The 20,797-nt window shown below is 43.8% G+C and overlaps 1 protein-coding gene across 1 annotated transcript in view; it reads right to left on the reverse strand.

Annotated features, from left to right (window-relative positions):
* Nucleotides 1-14,985, reverse strand: part of CHSY1 (chondroitin sulfate synthase 1) — an 82,742-nt gene extending 67,757 nt beyond the window's left edge. The window contains exons 1-2 of the mRNA XM_032621620.1: nt 14,626-14,985; nt 617-1,112 (exon numbers count right to left, since the gene is read on the reverse strand). Coding sequence (XP_032477511.1) covers nt 617-1,112; nt 14,626-14,948 — 819 coding nt within the window. The 5' untranslated portion in view covers nt 14,949-14,985. The remainder of the gene's footprint in view (nt 1-616; nt 1,113-14,625) is intronic.
* Between the last annotated feature and the right edge of the window lie 5,812 nt (nt 14,986-20,797).

Here is a 20,797-nt window from a genome sequence, read left to right on the forward strand (position 1 = left end):
TCATATTCTCCACAACTATTAAAGAGAAAACATTCCCAAGTAGGTTTCCTTCAAAAAATTGCACCGATGTATCAATATGTTGGAAACTGCCTATTCTGAAAGGAACAACTATATTGCAAACTTACAGATCATAACAACTGTTAAAAAGTCAAGGTTTAATATATATGCAAAGCCAAATATTATTGGCTGTTTTACATCATTACTCATTTTATGAATTCAAACATTTAAGTTTCTAAACTGTGTTGGTCAACGTGACCAGATGAGAGAAGTCAGACCTTTGGGAGAAAAGGGACACTCTTATAATCACATCTGCAAAATCAGAAGTCAGATTAGATAAATCTGGAAAATCATGAAAGTATCACTGTGACCTGTATTAATCCTTTTCTTTGGGTCCCAAATGCCATTATTAACTAAGATTTTAGGACAAAAGTACATAAGGTATGTTCTAAAAACCGAGAGAAAAAGTAATAAGAGAGAATTCAAATTAAAAGAACTAAGATAAAAATGTATAACTTAATATGAATTTTTAAGCCTTAAAGAGGACATTATCACTAATAGCTTCCTATGACTGGTCCAGACCTAGTAACAAAATCAACAGATTTTCTTCTGTTCTTACCTCATAAGACCAGACGCACTGCACCCCTGCAAACCTCCGGACACACCTTCCCACCTCAACATCCTCGTGGGTTGTGTACATTTCCCGGAGGCACTTGCCGATGTGTGGTACCATTCTCCGGAGAACTTCCCGGCTCATGATCACACCAGGGCCCCCCATGCAGAAGTTCTCACCAGGTTCCAGAGCAAGTTTCCCCATTTCTTCCGTGGTGCCCAGTCCTGTCTGCCCAAGAAAGAGGGGTTCACTACTATTCAAACTCCTCAGAAAATTCTCCAGACGGTCTCCTTTGATGTAAACATCATCGTCTGCTCTCATAAACCATTCATACTTGTCCAAGTAGTGGTCATGCATGTACTTGAGCATCATAAAAGACTTCTTCTGGGGTGGGTAGGAGTCGTCCACTCCCCGCAGTGGCACTATTGGAATTGGGATCGATGTGTCTGAACCTTCACTAGAGAAGAATTCGACTTTCCCAGGAATTGTCTTGGACCATGTTCTGGAATTAAAATAAACATCGGTGAGGAACAGTTTATTCCAGGCTTCCCATTTCCATAAATTCCCATATCTTGATTCATGTTGAATCACTCTGAATGTACATTCAAAAGGATGATAAAAAGCTTCCCCTTAATGGAAGCCCACACTACCGGTATTGCAAAGTCCTAACTCATTTTCAAAAGAATCCCAATGAAAAAGAATGATGAAGTATTAAAATATTTCCCAGATAACTATGTTTTAGCTATGGCTGAAAACCAAATTGCCAAGGCACCAAGTCTAGATATTCAGGTTAATTCTCTGATACTACCAACTCCCTACCTACAAACTCCTCCGCTCTCTAAAACAAAAAAATTTTTTTTAAAAATTGTTCATTCAACACATTTTCTTGGAATGCTCATCAAGTGCCAAGTATGCATTAGGCCACGGGGATGCAGCGGTGAGCAAAACACAGACCCTGCAGCTGATGTGGAGTCCACACGAGGCCAGTCATACATTTATCCAAGAAAGGTGAGCAAACAAAGGACACCAACCAGACAGGGAGCGAGGAATGCTTCCCTGAGGCGGGTGAACATCAAGGATGAGAAGCAGACCCAGAGTGTGTGTGTGTGGGCGGGGGGGCTGTCTTGATGGGGGAAAACTGCAAGGCCTAGCAGCCCTCCAGAGGTGGGGGCCTTTATGCTTTAAAGCAGCAGGAAGCCACTGCAGGAGCAAGTCTATCGGCACCATTTTTCCAACAGCATTTGCTCACTTCATGTCTCTGTCGCAATTTTAACTGTCACAATATTTCAAACTTTTCATTACTACTATGTTTGTTATGGTGATCTTTGATGTTACTACTGCAAAAAGAGGCTGATGGTTGGCTCTGTAGGCTCAGATAATGGTTAGCATTTTTAGAAATAAAGGTTTTTTTTGTTTTCTTTGGTGGCTCGCTTCTCCCTGTTCTCTGGATACTAACCGAGCCAGAGTCCCCCCAACCCCACAACCCGCCAGGATCAGGCGACCACGAGAGTCCCAGCTTCTCTTCGGGAGGGGGAGCCACGTTCTCCATACCCAGCTGGGAGCACCTCGCTGCCTTCCCATTGGCCCAGCCGATCCTAGTGCCTTCTGCCATTGGTTGCCGGTTCCTTGATCCCCATTGGCCAGTGCTCATTGTGACCTCACGGACCCATGTGGGAGCGCCACAGCCAGATTGGCTGGTGCACCCAGCCAACTACCACGGAGAAAGGAATTTCCAGAATAGCTGGGGCGGTGAGGCTGATTTAAGGTGGTCTGAGCAATCCCAGGTCCCAGGGCTGCTTCTCAGCTTTTTCCTGGTTTCAGGACTTAATGAAGCTCAGGTTCTTGACATCTCATCGCAGAAAGAATTCAGTGAAAGACAAAGTGATAGGTAAGAAGTGGATTTATTTAGAGAAAACACACTCCACAGACAGAGTGTGGGCCATCTCAGAAGGTGAGAAAGGCCTAGAAATAAAGTATTTTAAAATTAACATATGTACATTGCTTTTTAAACATAATGCTACTGCACCTTAACAGACCAGTCTGATAAGCATAAACATAATTTTAATATACACTGGGAAGCCAAAAAAAATTATGACTCGCTTTATTGGGATATTTGCTTTATTGCAGCAGTCTGGAACTTCCACAGTTATCTCCGAAGTATGCCTGTATAGCCAATCATAATCACATGATGAGAGCAACTGTAAAACGCATCCTCACTTCAGAGATGTTAAAATGTGAAAAAAAAAAGTGCATCTTAGAATGGATGTAATACAGTAGTTGTAATGTTTTTCCCTTAATGCCTATGGATTTAAAATGGACCTACAGGTCTTATACCATTTACAGAACCCTTAACAAAGAATTCGTCATAAATGAAACCTGATGGGACTACAGATGCTATACTAGGTACTGTACTTCATTTTCACAAAGGATTTGCTCCTGAAAAAAAGCATGTAAACATAGTAGGAACGAGGCAATTAATTTAAAGAGAAATCAACCCCTCCTGCAAAGAGAAAGTCCATTTTAAAATGGGAATGAACATCAACCTACATAAAATATAACTTAAATGCACTCTTCTGACATAGCACCATCATCAGGAGGGAGACAATTTCCCAGTCTGGGGAAGTCAGTGATAACGAAGTTATACGAAGAAGATCCCCCATCCAAGTCAAGAAGCCCCTTATTTGTCAAGAAGCCCCTTATTTCTCCATTCATGTAGAAATGATTTTTGTTTGGCAGAACAATTCTTCAAAAACATAAATAATTTCGGTCCTTGGCAAGTAATAGAGTTCAATAAATACTGCTCACTCGTGTGAAATAAGGGACTTAAATATGCCGTGCATATGTATGAGCGTGCGCACGCAAAAGGGCAAGAAACGAGCTGTCTCTTATCTTTGAGAAATTTCCAGGTGAGGCACACTAACATTCCTACATGCAGAAAGAAAGCAACTTAATCAAAATACAACCAGAATATAATTATTAAGAGGTAAAATCCACAGACATGCTGGAGCTGAATTATACTACAGTTCATGGTACTTCTGAAATAATTTTAAACAAAATAGTCTGTACTATCTCACAACTGATTTTAAAAGGGTATTGAATAAAATCAACTTAGCTTTAGCTTCTACCCAACTGCTTCTATGATTAATAATACAGACGACATTCAAAGTAGTACTAAAGTAAGTCAACTCCAGAAGCCATTAAAATCCTAAAGCATCATGGGGTTATTTGGAATACAGGGTCGGTAAGACAGCGCTTACATTCAGAGGAAAAACCTGCTCTTGAGACACAATACAGTGTGTGATGGTTAAGAGCATGGACTCTGGAATCAGGCTATTGGGGTGAAAATCCTGGCTTCACTTTGGGCAAGTTACTCTGACTCACTTTCCTTATCTGTAAACTGGGGATAATAATAGTACCTGCCTTATAGGGTAGTGGTGAGGGTTAAATGGATTATTACATCTAAAAGAGCTTAGAAGTCAGCCTGGCATGAGGTAAGCATTACTAATTGTGACTTATTAGGGAATACAAGAGTTTGCAAATAAAATAAGGTACTGAAAGAAAAATGAGGGAGACAGGAAAATGTGGGCTGAACTTGGAATAGTCAGTCTCAAGATTACACACCAGAGTGAAGGCATTGTGAAAAATGCTGCTTCTCTTATTTCTGGCTAAAAACCTGACACTCAAGCTATATAACAGAGTTCTATCATACTATCAATCTCAAGACAATGTCAGGGTAGAAGTCTAAAAAGACTTTAAACTTTAAAAGTGTTCTCACTTAAAACACCAGAATCTTTCATATCAGACTGAGGATCAAAATTCATTTTGTCTGGCTCTGCTTCCTATGTGCCACCCCAGATAGAATATAGCGATGGAAGCACTAGCAGTACAACCATCAGTGATGTGATTAATACTTGAACTATAACCTGAAATGGTGTAATTTGTCCAGGAAGAGCAACCAGTTAATTTTAAAAACAGACAATCTAACCTCAAACCATCTTTAAAAGCCTCTCTGCAGTTTTAAGGTAACTCCACTGATTATTATCTTTTCTTTTTCAGGTAACCCAAGGAAAAACCTCACGTTGCCCTTTTCTGTTCTTAAATGACTGGTAATTTGAGGGAAATCTCTTAATATTGAGCTTTTGTAAATCCTTCAATCTTGGCAAATTATGATCTTTTTACTTAGGGTACCTTTAGCTTAAATAGCTCCATAAAGAGTTCTGGAACATAAATCATGATTCACCACCCTGGGGAAGCCAGGGGGAGGGCATCAATAATTTCAAAGAAATGAAGGAACTGGTACTGAAGAAGCAAACTGGCCCCCCTTCTGAGACAGAAACAGGTCAGCTTCCTTAATTTTCGTAAGCAAATGTCAACTTTGCCATCAACACGTTTGTAACCAGGAGCAAAGAGCTCTCACTTAATTGAAACCACAGAACATTTGCAAGGGCCCCTGCCGGAAAGCTCACTTTTCAATGGACTGATAACCAACTCTTGCTAAAGCACAGATAAAACAACTGAAATCTGAGAGTGCCAAGCTAATAACCTTCCTTTCCTCCAGGCTTCTAAACACTGACCCTATATCAAGTTAAATCACAGTTAAGTCATGCAGCTGGACATTAGCTTCACTGAGGAATGCTTTTGCAGAGTTAGGATTTAATAACAGTCTCCATTTCTATTCATGTCATTTTAAGAAAAACTACATAAAATACATTTCTGTACGAAACCACATCTACAGCATGACTGTTGTCCTGGGTACACATTCATAATATACAGGTAAATTTTAAAAGCAGACAATAGAATACTTGTGATATGGATTAATAAGGGAACAAAAGTACACATACAAAATAAAATAAAGTACAACTCTACACCAAAGTGTTTACTATGGTTATTTTTGGATAGAGGATCAGAAGGGATTTACTTTTCTTCATGTTTTCTACAACAAATAGAGTTAGGGAAAAAAAAAAATTTTAATCCAGGAGAAAGCTTTAAACTAAAAAGCATCCAAAGAAATAAAAATATTTAACAGATAATTTTACTTGTGTAATAAAAATATTTTTTTACTCTGATCAATGGAAAAAACTAAAAGAAAACTGGAGTAAGATTGAGTACTTTCTTTCACATTTTCTAAACTTTAATAGTTACAGTAAGTTTTATAAATAAGAAGGGGAGATTTTCTGAGACCCCCAAATCACTATTACATATGTGGTCTGATGGTTACAGTGGTAAGTTTGAAAAGACTCATATGATCAAATCACCTCAGAATTTGGAGTCAAGGAAGGAAGGGAGAATATAGTTTTCCCCTGCAGAACTGATAGATAACAGAAATTAACAGAAATTAAATGTATACATTTATATTCTTCCCTATTACAGAAAGGATTTAAGACAAAATGCACACAGGATGAAAAGAATAAGCAAGAAAATTAAGCAAAAGAAAAACAAAAGTAGGAAAGTTGGAGCAAGGCATGAAGGTGGTGCCTGTAGCAGGGAGGGCAAAATCAGGGTAGTAAGCCTTCCGGCAGACAACCAAGAGAAGTCACAAGACTGTGTCTTACTGTTCAGGGTTAAGTGACATAATGATTCCAGATACTAAGACCTCAGGGAAGTTTCTCCCCTGCATCTATGGTAGAGAAACGGAGCAAATGTACTGAGTACCCTTACAGGAGGCACCGTGTGATGGAGCAGCAATCTTAGCTCATCCTCCCAAAAAAGTACATGGAGGACAGTTCTATACTGCCAGTCAGAGCAGCCACGGGCCTGGGAGAACTGAGGTCTTCCCAGACAGTCTACCCAATGAGGACTCAAGGCCTTTCCTGGAACTGAAGGAATGCCCCCGGCAGGATATACAAGCCTTATTCAGCCCAGGAGCACTGCACTTAGCAGCAGGTTCCCCCTTCCGTGTATGTGGTTTCCGGATATGTAGCTTCCTCTTTTAAAAATTTTAACTGTCTCACTGGATATGACCTTATGATATGAGCAATCTCAAATTCTTTTTAGAAGTAGGTGGGGAAATATATAACGGGGATCATAAATGTTGGGAAAAATTTTTAAAGGAAAAATCAAATTAGACTCCTTACCATTAATCCTGAAAACTAGACTTAAGGTAAAAGCAAGCATTAAAGAGCCTTCCTGGCCCCTTCCCCCAGTAAAGATGTTGGAGGGTGGATTACAGCTTCCCACCTCAACAACGGCCTGGGCACTAGCCCAGGAGGCAGTTCCAAGGTATTAACAGCTCAGTGCAACCTGCCCTTTGAGCCTAGGTTCACAGCAAACAATAGAAATACTCATCAACAAAGAGACCACAAATACGCTCTCTTTGAAACACAAGAATTAAAAGTTGGAGTGTTAATGGCAAAAGGCAAATTCTGATCTTGTGGTCCATTTCCAAAGCTTCAAGTCTTAGAGAGCCACTTTGCATACATTGATAGTTTATATTTTGCTGCTGTACACTTAAAAGCGTAAATACACAACTAATTCTTAATCATGCATAAACAAAATTCGTTTTCAAATATAATTCTAAGAAAAAAAAAATGAGTGTTGTTTAATGTAAACAATAAAACCACCCTGAACCACAGCCAACTCCTGTGCAAGCCAGTCTGCTTCCTCTGTTGAGGTGTTCCCTGGCATCAAGACAGCTTCCCAATCACCAACACCCAAAAGGAGTCATGGCGTGCAGGGCAGTGGGTTGAGGGCATCAGACTCTCAACCTATGACAACTCCACAAGGTGTGAGAGGCACCAATACCCACGTTTTACAGATGAAAAGACTGAGGCTCAGAGGCAGGTAAGTAATTTGCCCGAGATCACAAAGCTAAAAGATGTGGAAACCAGGACACAATTGGGGTCTGATTCCAACACCTCCACTGGCCAGCCTACTGGCTTGTTCATCCCCACACCTGTCTGCCCACATTTGTTCTGCAGTCCCACCTCTAGTGCTAAGGCTGAGAAAACAGTCATCAGAGATAATGAGAGAAGGCTTACACCCACTTCAGCCACCTCCTCCCACTGTCTGCCTGGCTGAGGCCTGCCTGTCAAGGACACCTTCAGAGTTTGGGCTGGTTTCGAAGGCCAGAAGACTTCATTCAAACGTTACTTTCTGAAACCCTCATTCCGTGTTTGGGTCCCTCTGCCACTCTAAATCCTGCCCAATTATTTTCTGGTATTAGGTTGGAAACACACAGAACAAAGTTTAACAGAAAATCAGCACCTAGGTTCAATTTACAAGACAATCATTTTAATGGCATTAGTATCTACATTTTCAATAATTCTTGGGTTTTGCAAGCCCAGAGTTCACATCAAATCAGAGCAGTCTACACCTTATTTTTAATCATTCACATTAAAATGTACTCAACTACAGAAAAAATATAGCAGCCCTGAACGCTTCAGGAAATGACACTGAATTAAGGTGAGACGAACAGTTTCACTACTTTTACACTGTAACTTAGTTTCTTGTTCCTCCAATTCTATCCAGAACCAGAAGCCAAAAAGACACTGACAATAAAAGATGAAGGGGGCTTCCCTGGTGGCGCAGTGGTTGAGAGTCCGCCTGCCGAGGCAGGGAACATGGCTTCCTGCCCCAGTCTGGGAAGATCCCACATGCCGCGGCTGGGCCCGTGAGCCATGGCCGCTGAGCCTGCGCGCCGCAACGGGAGAGGCCACAACAGTGAGAGGCCCGCGTACCACAAAAAAAAAAAAAAAAGATGAAGGCACTGAATACTTATATGAATATACAAAAATCCTCACATTAAAAGCGCTGTCACCTGATTCTCCCAAGTATCGCCTGGAAGGGTGAAGTTACAGTAACTGAGGAAATACAGTTACAATAACCAAATACATGTGTTAACCCTACATTTTGGGGCAGGATTAACTGTCATTTACTGAAACAAGAATGACCCTGACTTGAAACCCTAGGGAACCCAGGGCCAACATGCCATCTGTGCTCAGCAGTCTTGCAGGTACTTACAATTTAACACACTCAAAACTTCACTCACATTTCCTTCCAAGAGCTGTCACCTCCTTTTTCTTTTTTAACTGCAGTTATGTAGCTTTATTACAAAGTGTTCACTGTAGAAAAACTCAAAAATACAAGAAAGTGCCAACATGAAAAATCATTCAGCATCATGGTATGTATATTCTTTCACATTTTCTTTTCTATGTCACACAAACACAAACATTTATTTCATTTGATTTTTAAAATGGTCTCATACAGGCATACAATTTTAAAACCTACTCTCACTGAGATATATTATGAACCTCTGTTCATTCCAATAAACACATTTCAGCCACATCTTTTTTTTTCTCTTTTTTCTTATATTGGAGTATAGCTGCTTTACAGTTTTGTGGTCATATCATTTTTTAAGGTTAGAGAAGTAGATCACAGCATGGACAAATTAGTGAAATCAATTATGATCCATAGCTCCTAATACAGGACACCAAAGATACTTGCAATTTCCACTTCATAACATACATCCTTGAACACATCTTTAAATTCCTTTGGAAAAATTTCTAATGGAATTACTAGCTCTCAGATCCCAGCCCTTTCTCATCATCCCTTCACTACTTCCTGCTATTCCACATTTCCAGGAACCTGTTGTCATCTCTGCCTCAAAAACTCCTGCTCATCTTTCAAGACTATGCAAGGGAAGAGGGGTAAGAATGTGAGTGAGACCCACCTCGATCCCCTTCTTAAGTCAATGCAGGCCTCTTTCTTCTGTACCCACACAGTAATTAGTCCAGGCACCCTGTGAGCCCTATCACTCAATAGTATTGTTTGTTTCCTTCCCTAGATGATGAACTCTGCAGGAATGGAATTATTAATCCATTTTCAAAAACTGCAGCTTAATTAATGGATGGGGAAAAGTGAAATTTCCCATGCAATAAAAACACAATCATGTATACTCTTCTACTGACAACTACAACTATCCTTGGAATATTCTGTTTGAGAGCATCAAGATCTGGAACCATGACACAATACTAAAGTCATTTTCAGGACCACAATTTTCACCAGTTTTCTTATACAGGTAATTTATAACGTGAAATGGGTTGTGCCCCAAAAGTTCACTTACAGGTTGATTATTTGGATTATAGAAGCCTTTCAGTAATTTTTTTGCCAAACTGAATTCTACCTGAGAAAGCAAGCCTTGCTCTAAACTGTTTCAAGATAAACATGGTTTACTGAGTTCAAGAAAGAAGGAACTCTGAGATCTGCTCATTAAGGTTGGTAAAATGAACAGTCTACCTTCATTTAAAGCATTAGGAAGAGGCCATTAACTAAAACAACATTTTGCAATAAGATTCCTATATCTAAAGCTAGTGTTTCTCAAACTTTCTTACCACAATTCCCTATAGACTGATGCTAGTCTTTAATAGTGCCCTTTATCACTCCTGGGGCAAAGAAGGGGAACCACCACCTCTTTCTTCTGAGAAAGAACAAAACAGTTCCCTGTCTTCAGCGCAAGGGAAGCAAGAATCAAGATAAATAAAAGGTGTTGAATTAGCTTAGTGTTCTGGGCACAAAAATGGACTAAAGAGCTAAATATGAATGCTTTCTCTTTTTTATCAAACCATTAATTAAAAAACAAAAAAAATCGAGCACCAAAACTCTCCCAGCAAGAATAGGTAAGTATAGCCAAGAAATGTTTGAAACAGAAAAGTAACAAAGTAGAACTTGTGTACTGGATATTAAAATATTATTCAACCTCCAATAACTTCAACAGGTAGTACTGGCACAAGAAAAGACAGAAAGATCAATGAAACAAAAGAGCAGGTCCAAAAACATACCCAGGAATTTTGAGTATGATGAAGATGGCATTTCAAATTGGTAGGGAAATGGGAGCTTATTCAACACATGGTGCTGAGACAATGTATCATTTGGGGTAAAAATGACGTTGAGGTGATTCGTACCCCTTCTAGAATCAGAAACATGTTACTTTAAAAAAAAACCTCTCCAGAGCAATAAACTTCCTCAGCTTATGGGGAGAACAACCCTAAAACCAGAAAGGAAAAGACTGGACTACATGGACATCTAACTTCTGTATATCAAATGATGTAACTAAGAAAAAAGAAAAAATATGGAAAAAATACAAATTGCAGCTAATAACAAAGGAACCCAGCCAGGGATTCTGATGAACTGTCATTAACCAGCATAATAACTTTGGAAGAATCACTGTACCATTTTAAAGTGAAATTACCTAGAACACAAATACTTTGTGGATGAGTTAAAAAAAAAAAAAATCTTATACGTTGATTTGTAGAACACCACCCTACCCAGAACCCTAAGGAAATTTTAGTTTAAGACAATCTCAGAGCTCCCACACTGCAATCACCTCAGATATAAATCTTTTCTCAATTCTTTTTAAAATTCATTACATTTATAAAGTTAAGGATACATCCACCTGTTCCTGTGCAAAACCAGATCTCTGATGACTTACCTCCTTCCCCCTAAATCTATTCCTCCTCTAGTTTTTCCCATCTCAATAAACGACACCACCACCCACCCTTTCTTTCAAGGCAAAATCCTAAAAGTCATCCTTGATTCCTCTCTGCCTCACCCCTCACAAGCATTCTGTCAACACATCTTCAACTCTGGCTCCAGCATATATCCTGGAACCATCCTCTTCTCTCCATCCCCATTAATAACACTCCAGTCCCAACCATGCTCATCTCCACCTGGACCATCTCCTAACATCTCCTTACTCCCCTACAATCTGTTCTCCACATAATAGCAAGAATTAACTTTTCAGAATATAATGCAAGCCCTCCCTTTCCCATCTAAACCCTCCAAAGCGTTTCTAATTCACTTAGAGTAAAATTCCATAAGACCAGTCACTATCAGCCTCATCCTCTTTCTTTTATTGACCTTCTTCAAGTTCCTTTGCAAACTGGTTCCTGCCTTGTAATTTACCAACTCTTCCCTCTGCCTAGCACACTCATCAATGACATTCCCACAAAGGCTCCTCATTATCAGATCTTGGCCCAAACACCACACTCTCGGAGGCCTTCCCCAACAACCTAACAGAGAGAGACACCACCCCACCCTGTCCCTATCCTGCTCTACATTCTTCACAGCACCCATCACTAGCTGAAACCCTCTTTTTGGTGTCTGCTTCTCCCACTAGAACAGAAGCTCCATGAGAACAAGCATCTTCACTCTTGTGTTCCCCAACACTCAGAATCCAGACCCAAGGGGCTATGCATGTATTTGCTGAACAAAGGGACAAACCCTAAGTGTATGGGAACATTCTGATGAACCAGGATCACTCCTGTCAACTTAACAGCTATGGTATCTGCTCAGTGCCTATGAGGGAGTTATCCTTGCCCTGTCTCTGATGGGCTACACTTTGAGTTTTGTTTTGCCTGCTTGTTAAAATCTGTTTCTTGCCTGCTTTCAGCTGTCACTGCACTGCTAACATCTCTTGGTGATCCCTCTCCCCCACTGTAAGCATATGGCAGTTCTGAAAAGTAAAAGTCAGTAATGATGGGCACTTCCATCATTAAAGTGCACCAACTTTAGTGCAGACAGGTGTATCTCCTTGAATTTTTCAAAGGCTTTAGCTCCTTTCTGGGTCTCAGACAGTTTCTAGTCCCTAGATCTGAATTCTGACATTTTCAATATCCTAGCATAAAAGTACATTATAGTACCATCTTACTAAAAACACTGCCATCCCCTTCAACCCACAAGCCAAACAATAATTTTATTTTAATAAACAAAAACAAAAAACACTGAGGTTTTTTCCTAAGCTAAAGAGTGAATCTGCCTTTCAAGGGAGATGTAAAACTCAGTGCCAAACTAGAGTTCTACCTTGTGCTAGAAGATTCAATCCAACTTGTATACTGCATGAAATTTCCAATTTAAGAGCTGAATGTGGACTTTTTGGCCCAGGCTGCAAAGCACAGCAAAGCCGTAATCATAACCTCCATCCCAATTCTGGCCTTCCCCCAAAGTTCCTTAAGTCTAAAATCGTCTTGTGCCATCTCCTGCAGCCAGTCTAAACACAGGGTTGACAGGCTGAGAAGCAGAGGACCTTAACCAGCAAAGCAGGTCCACCTCCAGGCTCCAACTAATATGACTCCTTAAGATCAGAGAGATACAAGAAAAGGTATGCAGGAAAGCTGACAGAATTACTAAATAGTATACACCATTTCCTGGTAAGGGTTTTATCAAAAAGGCAGAGTTGCCACAAAGAAGAGTCAGAGGGCAAATTGTGTTTCTACTTTTCCCTAACTGCCTTAAAGAAAATAAACAATGAGATAAAATCCTACATCCAAAAAACATGAGGTAGGAGATTTGGAAAGGAGGCCAAGAGTAGAGCCTCAAGCATGGGCTTTGGGAAAAGATCATCTCCAAGTGTTAAATGGTAGGTCCAGTTTGCCATACATTTTCTGAGTATTGCTGGTGTACCAGGACCCCTACTAGTCTGTATATATTGATTTGGTATCTATGAAAATGTACTTGTTTGGGGGGCAGGGAATCACACCATTTACTATTTGAACAAACTACTTTGGTAACTGTCCCAAAGTTGTGATTTCAAAGGACTTGTCACCAAACTGGAGTCATGTAGATTTACTTTCAAAATCATGCTGTGAACAGCTCATCCTCATTTTCTGATGCAGACATTTCTTTTTTCAAAAAGCACATGTACACCTGAAACACTGTAAAACGACTATAATTCAATGCAAAAAAAACCAACAAAAAGCACAATTCGTATAAAATTCCAGATAATTCATGATAGATCTGGGAGAAAACCTTGATCTGCGGGTTCCCAAATCACGACCTTGGTCAAATTTATGCTACCTTTTCTAACCTTTTCAGGCACTCAGGACCCTTGCTGGCAGAACCTGGGCTCTGGACTTAAACAAGATCCCAATGGAAACACACAGGAATGAGGAATCAATGCACTGAAAGGGCAGACATTCTCTACTGCTCTTTCATCTTCCTTTTCAGTCCTTTACTTCCCCCCATAAAGGAAGAGAGATCCATATATGTTCTTCCCCTCACAACATTTAATGCCTGAAAATTCAGACCAGAACTAGAGTTAAAAGCTGAAGTTATAAAGATACTGGTTATAAATTAAGAACCAACAGCAACCAGCTTGGTCTTGCTCAGCAATGACTGCTCTAAGAGTCCATTCCCAGATGACCTCTCGCGCATTGGTTTGCTCTGTGGCTGGATGAATCCCAAATCTTATCTGTAGAGTAAGCATTTCTGTACTTCACACATAAAAGGTTTCCATTATATCCCTTTATTGAATCTACATCCCTCTTCTACCTCAAATTCATTCCAATACAAATCTGCCATTCCAAAATCATCTCTCTTTCTCGCTTCTAAAGATTACTTTGGCTAAATCCCTTTGTTAATCCTGAACATGATTCCAGCCACTTTTCTAACTCATATGGCCAACCAGGGCCCAGACACCAAATAACACACACATCACTCAACTGGGCTAGTTAACACCAAATCTACCATGGGCCAGGAACTGCTTTTCCCAAAGGTTCTCTTTCCAATTATTCAACAGACTGGTGGGGCTGAGTATGCAGTGGGTACCCGCTTCCATTTACCGAAATGATTCCAACAGTGAAACCTACAAGTGGAAGGACTCTAACTAGATTAACTTACATCGGCTCTAGTTCTACAAAGCTAAAGGTGAAGATTTCAGAGACTCAAATAGTAATCCCCACTGCCATCACTATCACAAGTACTGTTCTAAGTTTTCCCAACAACCTTACGAGGGAAATGTTCATTCGGGCTCAGTTAACAAAGGCGACGACTCGGACGAGAAAAGATGAAGTCCCTTACAGAAAGTCAGGGTGAGGACCACACCCAGAGGGGCCACCCTGGTCCGTCTGACCCCAAAGTCCTTCCTTCTGAACGTTGCGCTCACCATCCCGCCTCTGACCTCTGCTGCCAATGTCCGACATCGCCCGCGGGGCATCCCGATCCCACGGGCCACGGGTAGACCCGCTGGGCAGTCCGCTGGGATGCTGGATGCAGGAGGCGGTGCCCGGAGACCAGGGTCTCACCTGTAGGCAGCCACCGCGCGGGTCTGCAGGTATTTCTGGGCGGTCATGACTCCCACGAAGAGAAAGTTGCTGTCGTGCGGGCCGCCATCCTGGGCCCTGCCGTGCGGCCAGAGCTGCTCCCCGCGCGCATCCCCGCGCGCCCCGCCGGCATGGGAAGCCGCGGCCGCCTGCCCAGGCCGGCAGCCCTCGGGACTGGCGCGGAGCCGTGGGCCCGCTCGCTTCAACTCGGAGGCGCGGGGCAGGACAAGCCGCGAGGCCAGCACGAAACCCAGCACGAGCCCGAGCAGCACGCTGAGCCAGGCGCGCCGGCCGCGCACTGCCATGCCAGCGCCGCTCCGCCCGCCGGGCCGCCGCCGCCGCCGCAGGCTCCGCGCGCCCTCAGCCCGCCGCCCCCGCCCGCGGAGGCCAGCCCGCCCTAGCACCTCGAAGCCCGGCCCGGGCAGCGCCGAGGCCGCCGCGGGCCCGCCGTGCCCATCGCAGCCCTCGAGCCGCCCGCAGGCCCCGCGCCGGCGCTTTGTTCCGCACGCCCACCCCCACAGCCGCGGCCTGTGCCTTTAAGAAGGGACCATGCCCGGCGCGCGCCGGCGGCGGCTCGGGCGCAAGGCGGCGGCGGCTCCTCCCGCTCGCGCTCGGGGGCAAGTGGCCAGCGCGACGGCGACGGCAGTGGCAGCCGAGTCCGGGCCCCCGTCCCGCCCAGCCCGCGTCCCTCAGCTGGCTCGGCTCCGCTGGCGCTGCGCCCGCTCCGGTCCTCTTCGTGGCCGGCGCCGCCGCAGCACATCCTCCGGCTTAGCTCGCCATTGCAACAGGAGTGCCTCACGTCACGCACGGCGCGTTATGAAGCGGCCCCGGCGGCGGCGGAGCCTGGCCCCTCTCGGGATCCGTCCGCGTCGCCCGATTGGCGCAAAAGTGAATGGGGGGCGGTTCACGTGGCCAAAGTTTGACCAAAAAAAAAAAAAAAAAATCAACCCTTCGGGCGGGCGCGGAGCCCGCCCCGCCCCTCCCGGCCGCGCCCGCGCGGTCTGCGGCCAGGCCGCCTGGGCTGAGGGGGCGTGGGGCCGGGTTCGGCGCCGGCGGGGGCTTGGACCGCGGCGCCCGGCAGCCTGTTAGCCTTTCGGCGACCACACAGCCGCCGGCCAGCGCTCGGACTCCCAGCAGCGGCGCCCAGCACCGGCCCGAGGGTATCCCCTCGGAGGGGCCGTGCCTGCCGGCCGTCCAGTTCTACAAGATGCATTGGTAGCGTGAATCTGAGGAGGGATTTTTAAGAAGGGACTTCTTGGTCCGCCAACTCTCCACGAACCACTCGTTCCTCCTGCATAGACTGTTTTCAAATAAACCCCCACTCCCCATGCCCAGCCCCTCAGCCAGGCGGACCTCACCGGCTACCTTGCCTGCGTCAGCCCATTTCACACTGTATCTTTGTTCGCGCCGCTGTGTGGGTAGGAGCGAGCACGTATAGAATAAACAGTTCAGGAGCCGTTTGAGACGTGCACGCTTGGAGAATGAACCGTGAATTCAGTTACCTTGTTCCCTGCCACTAGTTTCTAAGCTAAAAAAAAGCTATACTTAATGTCCAAGCTCCTAACACTACCCGCATTTAATAGATGTTGAAGAAATGGTAGGTAATGTATTTACAGTCTATGTGGACAGTCAGTATCTCTAATCTGAATCTTTGTCAATATTTTAACATAGTCCGTCCATAAAAGTGCCATGGATTTCTAAAGACAGGTTTTGAGAACCGGATTCTCTATGATGGATTTTAAATTTTACACATAGCCTCTTATTTTTTAAAATAAATTTATTTATTTTTGGCTGCGTTGGGTCTTCTTTGCTGCTGGGCGGGCTTTCTCTAGTTGCAGCGAGTGGGGGCTACTCTTCGATTGTGGTGTGTGGGCGCTACTCTTCTTTGTGGTGTGCGGGCTTCTCAGTGCGATGGCTTCTCTTGTTGTGGAGCACGGGCTCTAGGCTCTTGGGCTTCAGTAGTGTGGCCCGCCGGCTCAGTAGTTGTGGCTCGCGGGCTGTACAGCACAGGTTCAGGAGTTGTGGTGCATGGGCTTAGTTGCTCCCTGGCATGTGGGATCTTCCCAGGGCTTGAATCTGTGTCCCCTGCACTGGCAGGCGGATTCTTAACCACTGCGCCACCAGGGAAGCTCCGCATTTTGTTTAAAAAACAAAAGCAAACAAAACACAGCTAAGGTAACAAAAGCTGATGAAGTGCCCATACAACAAATGTTTATGTAAATATTAGTGTTATTACTTTGTCATCAGTGTATTGGGGTTTTTTAAAGAAACTCCCAGAGAGCAAAGTATTTTCCTGGGCCTGACAGCTTCCCTTCATTTAATCAAATGAACCCGTGAATTAGGGACAGAAAATAAGCATGCTTAGGGTAAACTTTGGATCTTTCTTCATTGCTAAGATGACCAAAAGATTGAAATATTACACAATTTAAAGTGCCACCTTGTGGGAGAGATATCATCTCTGCAATTGAATGGTGGTCACTCTTGTTTATTCTTTGGATATCAGCACTTTCTTTGGCTCTTGTGATTTATGTCAGAAATAGTTCATTACCCACGTTCCCACAGGCTCCCTCCCTAGGAGGTGATCCACATCTAAAAATAAAATACACATTATTCAGTGAACACAGGATTCCAACAGTGGTCTTGAGAAAAATACAGTACATGTAAACATGAATTAAAGACTTGAAAATCACCCGAAGGGGTTTCCAGTAAGACCATAAGCCACAAATGCCGAATAGTCACCAGATCCCCCAAATTCAGCAACAGCCCCATAATTCAAAGTGATTTCTATACAGCACAAATCTAGCAAGATACAGATGTTCAATCTCATGACATAATGATTTCAATATTTGCTAACCTGCTTTAAACTTCTCTATTTCCTCATCTAGACTAAAATCTAATAAAAAGTACATAAATGTGTGATGGCAATTAAATGTTTTGTCCTCCTCCATTTCCTGGCTCCTTGGTGTCCCTCAGTTCCTAGGTCAGCAGCCTCACCTGCATACCTGCAGACTCAGTGGGAGTGTGTCTTTCATAATGTAGAGAGCATACCCTATTTTCCATAATGACTGGACCTGAAGGTTTAGAGCACCTGGGTCAAGGAGACTATGACACAGGTGAAGTCATCCCACGAAAAGTAGGGGATGCCAGGCTAGGGGAGGGCAGGAGGAGAAGAGGGAGGGCAGGGTCCTGTAGAAGTTGGCCAGGGGCTCCAGGAGCCTTCACATTGGGGCTGGGGCAGCTTCCAATGTGCCCCAGAAAGGAAGTTAGAAGTTAGAAAGGAGGGGAAATTTCCTGCACAGCTGGATGATCTGGCTGAGGCAGTTCTCCTGGAGAGGGATCCACAAGCATCCCAGCAAGGGCCCCCTCAGAGGCCTGGACCAGGAAGCAGAATTCTCCTACATGGGGGGATTTCACAGTTGGAGGCAAATGCCCAGAACCAAGGACTTCGGTGATAGCCAGAGAAAGTGACAGACAAGAAAGCCCAGCGTGGAGGTCCATCCAGAGGCCGGCCCCACCTGCCCAGATACAGCTAACACCAGCAAGGATCTGGGAAGACAGCATGCATCTGAGACTCCTGCCCCCAGTGCACACACATGCACCCTCCCCAGAACCCCCTCAAGGCCGAGGCAGGTCCTCACTCCCCATGTCTTCCTCTCCTTTATTTATTTGTAAAGGTGAGAAGTCCGGTTGATCAGATTCTATAGGCATTTCACCTGAGGAAACTGAGGAAAGAACTTTCCTCCATGGAGCCCTCTCTGTTAAGTTGAGGGAGTCATTAACCATCTTTCTCATTTAAAAAAGGAGTGGTGTTAACCATAATCAGATAAACAGAGTTATTCAATGAGGAAGACTCCTAAAGGCACACCCTTCCCCCCCACCCCGGGGGCCTGGGCTGGATCAGGGACTCCCACCAAGTGTGGGGTCTGGGCTTCCTTTTGCACTGAGGGAGTCCCTCCTGGACAAGCTTGCAGACCCCTCAGTGTCTTAGTTTCCTTGTCTCTAAATGGGTCTTTCCACTAGATCAGCGATCCACAACATTTTTGGCACCAGGGACCGGTTTCGTGGAAGACCATTTTTCCACAGATGGCGGGGGGTGGGGGGGTTCAGAAAGTAATGTGAGCAATGGGGAGCGGCAGATGAAGCTTCGCTTGACCTCCGCTCACCTCCTGCTGTGTGGCCTGGTTCCTAACAGGCTGCAGACAGGTACCGGTCCGTGGCCCGGGGGTTGGGGACCCCTGCACTAGATCATGCTAGAAGTTTCTCCTCAGTGATTCTAGACAGATGATGAGAAATTTGTCCAGACATGCCACATCATCTAACTTCCTTTCTGTTTTCATGCATGAACCTACGTTACTGAACACTTTCTCGCAAATTGTAATTCTGTTCCCACACGCGTTACATTTTTTTTTCCTGTTCTTAATATATTGAACGCCTGTTACAGGTATAACATTTCATATAATTTGCAGCAATTTCTTGGAAACCCTTGGTAAATACCTCAATTGTTTGTTGGCAGCAAGCCTTGAACAACTGACAGAGTTCCCTGTAAGGGCTTCTTTAAAGACACAGCTCCTGGACTCCTGCCTTAAACAGGGGGCCCTGCAAAAAATGTTCATAATTTTTAAAAACCTTTGGAAATGGCTCTTTTAAGAAATAGTGAATGCGGAGGAGGGAGTCATAATCCATGCTTTCAGAAGGCTCTGTTCATCGCCTGCAAAGAAGAAAATCTATAATGACCATTTTACTAATATTACCACTTAACCTCTATTAACCCAATAAAATTTTGCTTTATTATTAATGCTGCTATTAAACTGACATTTAAGGTCCTCATTAGCTAATGAATTTTGCTCAATGTTTCCTTCTATTTGCAGCATTTCCAGCCAGATGCAGGAAAGGGCAAGTGATATGGCTTATGTTCTGGCTTCCAGATACTAGTAGATGTGACGCTGGTTGTGCTAGAATGTTCTTCATGCTTCCTTGGTCTGCTTATCAGCTCTGTCCATTCTTTCTGTCAGATATTGAGTCAGTATGTGTGTGTTTCTGTGTATGGGAGAGAGACAGAGAGAAGAAATTTAGCACCACTCTGTGTGCTGGCCGGATGGGATGTAATCTTACTAACTAGAAAACGTTGGCTGCTGCCAGCACGGGCACTATTGGGAAACTGTCTGAATGTTCTCTGGGAGATAACCTCACTGCAGAGTCTGGGGACAGTTTGCTTCTAGTCTAACACTTAATCCTTGTGTAGCAGAGAAGTTTGCCTTTCCCATCCATTGCCAAGAAACGCCATTAATCCCTAAAACGGTGCCAGAGTTTCCACAGCTGGAGCATTTGCACAAAGACAAAGCTTCCATTTCTCAGGAGGGAAGGAGTGCCCCACGACCACCACCAGGCGCTGGTCAGCTGGCCCGCAGCATTGCCACCTGAGGGCTGCACACAGTGGTGGTCAGGCCTGGAGGCCTAATGGAAATGCTCCAGATGTGCAACTCAAACTCTCTTTGTTTTACTCGCAGTCTAGTGAAGCATAAAATTGCATGGGGGGGGGGAAATTCAAGCTGCAGAAGAAGGTTTAAGCTATAAACTAAGGCAGCAGAAATTCAGATCCATAAACACGTAAAGTGCAATGCAAGGATCAGAAAACATTAACACCATAAAACCTGATAAATGACCCCACTACATTAATCATTCACACACCTTGTTATTACACTATCATGCCTGGGCTAGGGTCATAAACACTTCTATCACCCAGTGATGGGTGATAAGGATTGTTATCAGACACGGTAGTAAGGCCTCAACAGTAGTTTAAAATAAACACAGTGGGATGAGACATTCTCCTGGGGAGTCTGGAGAAGGAGGCTCTGAAACAGGCTGGGAGGAGAGCCAAGTCCTGCAACATGTTTGGAGGGCAATTTCATCACAATTGCAACTTACAAATGCATTTACTTTTGACCCAGCAACCCCACTTCTGAGAATTTTTCCTCCAGTCATACCAGTACAGAATGACACTTGTACTGGGTTATTCTCTTTCTCTGCCACATTGTTTGTGATAGTAAAAGATAGTAAAAGACCTGTGTCCATTTAGAGGGAAGTGGAGAAGTAAACAACGCTGTATCCATCAGAAAATGAGATACTCTGCAGATGTAAAACAGGGCGAGGAAAC

Source organism: Phocoena sinus, chromosome 2 (genome assembly GCF_008692025.1).
Source record: "Phocoena sinus isolate mPhoSin1 chromosome 2, mPhoSin1.pri, whole genome shotgun sequence".
Taxonomy (NCBI): Eukaryota; Metazoa; Chordata; class Mammalia; order Artiodactyla; family Phocoenidae; genus Phocoena; species Phocoena sinus.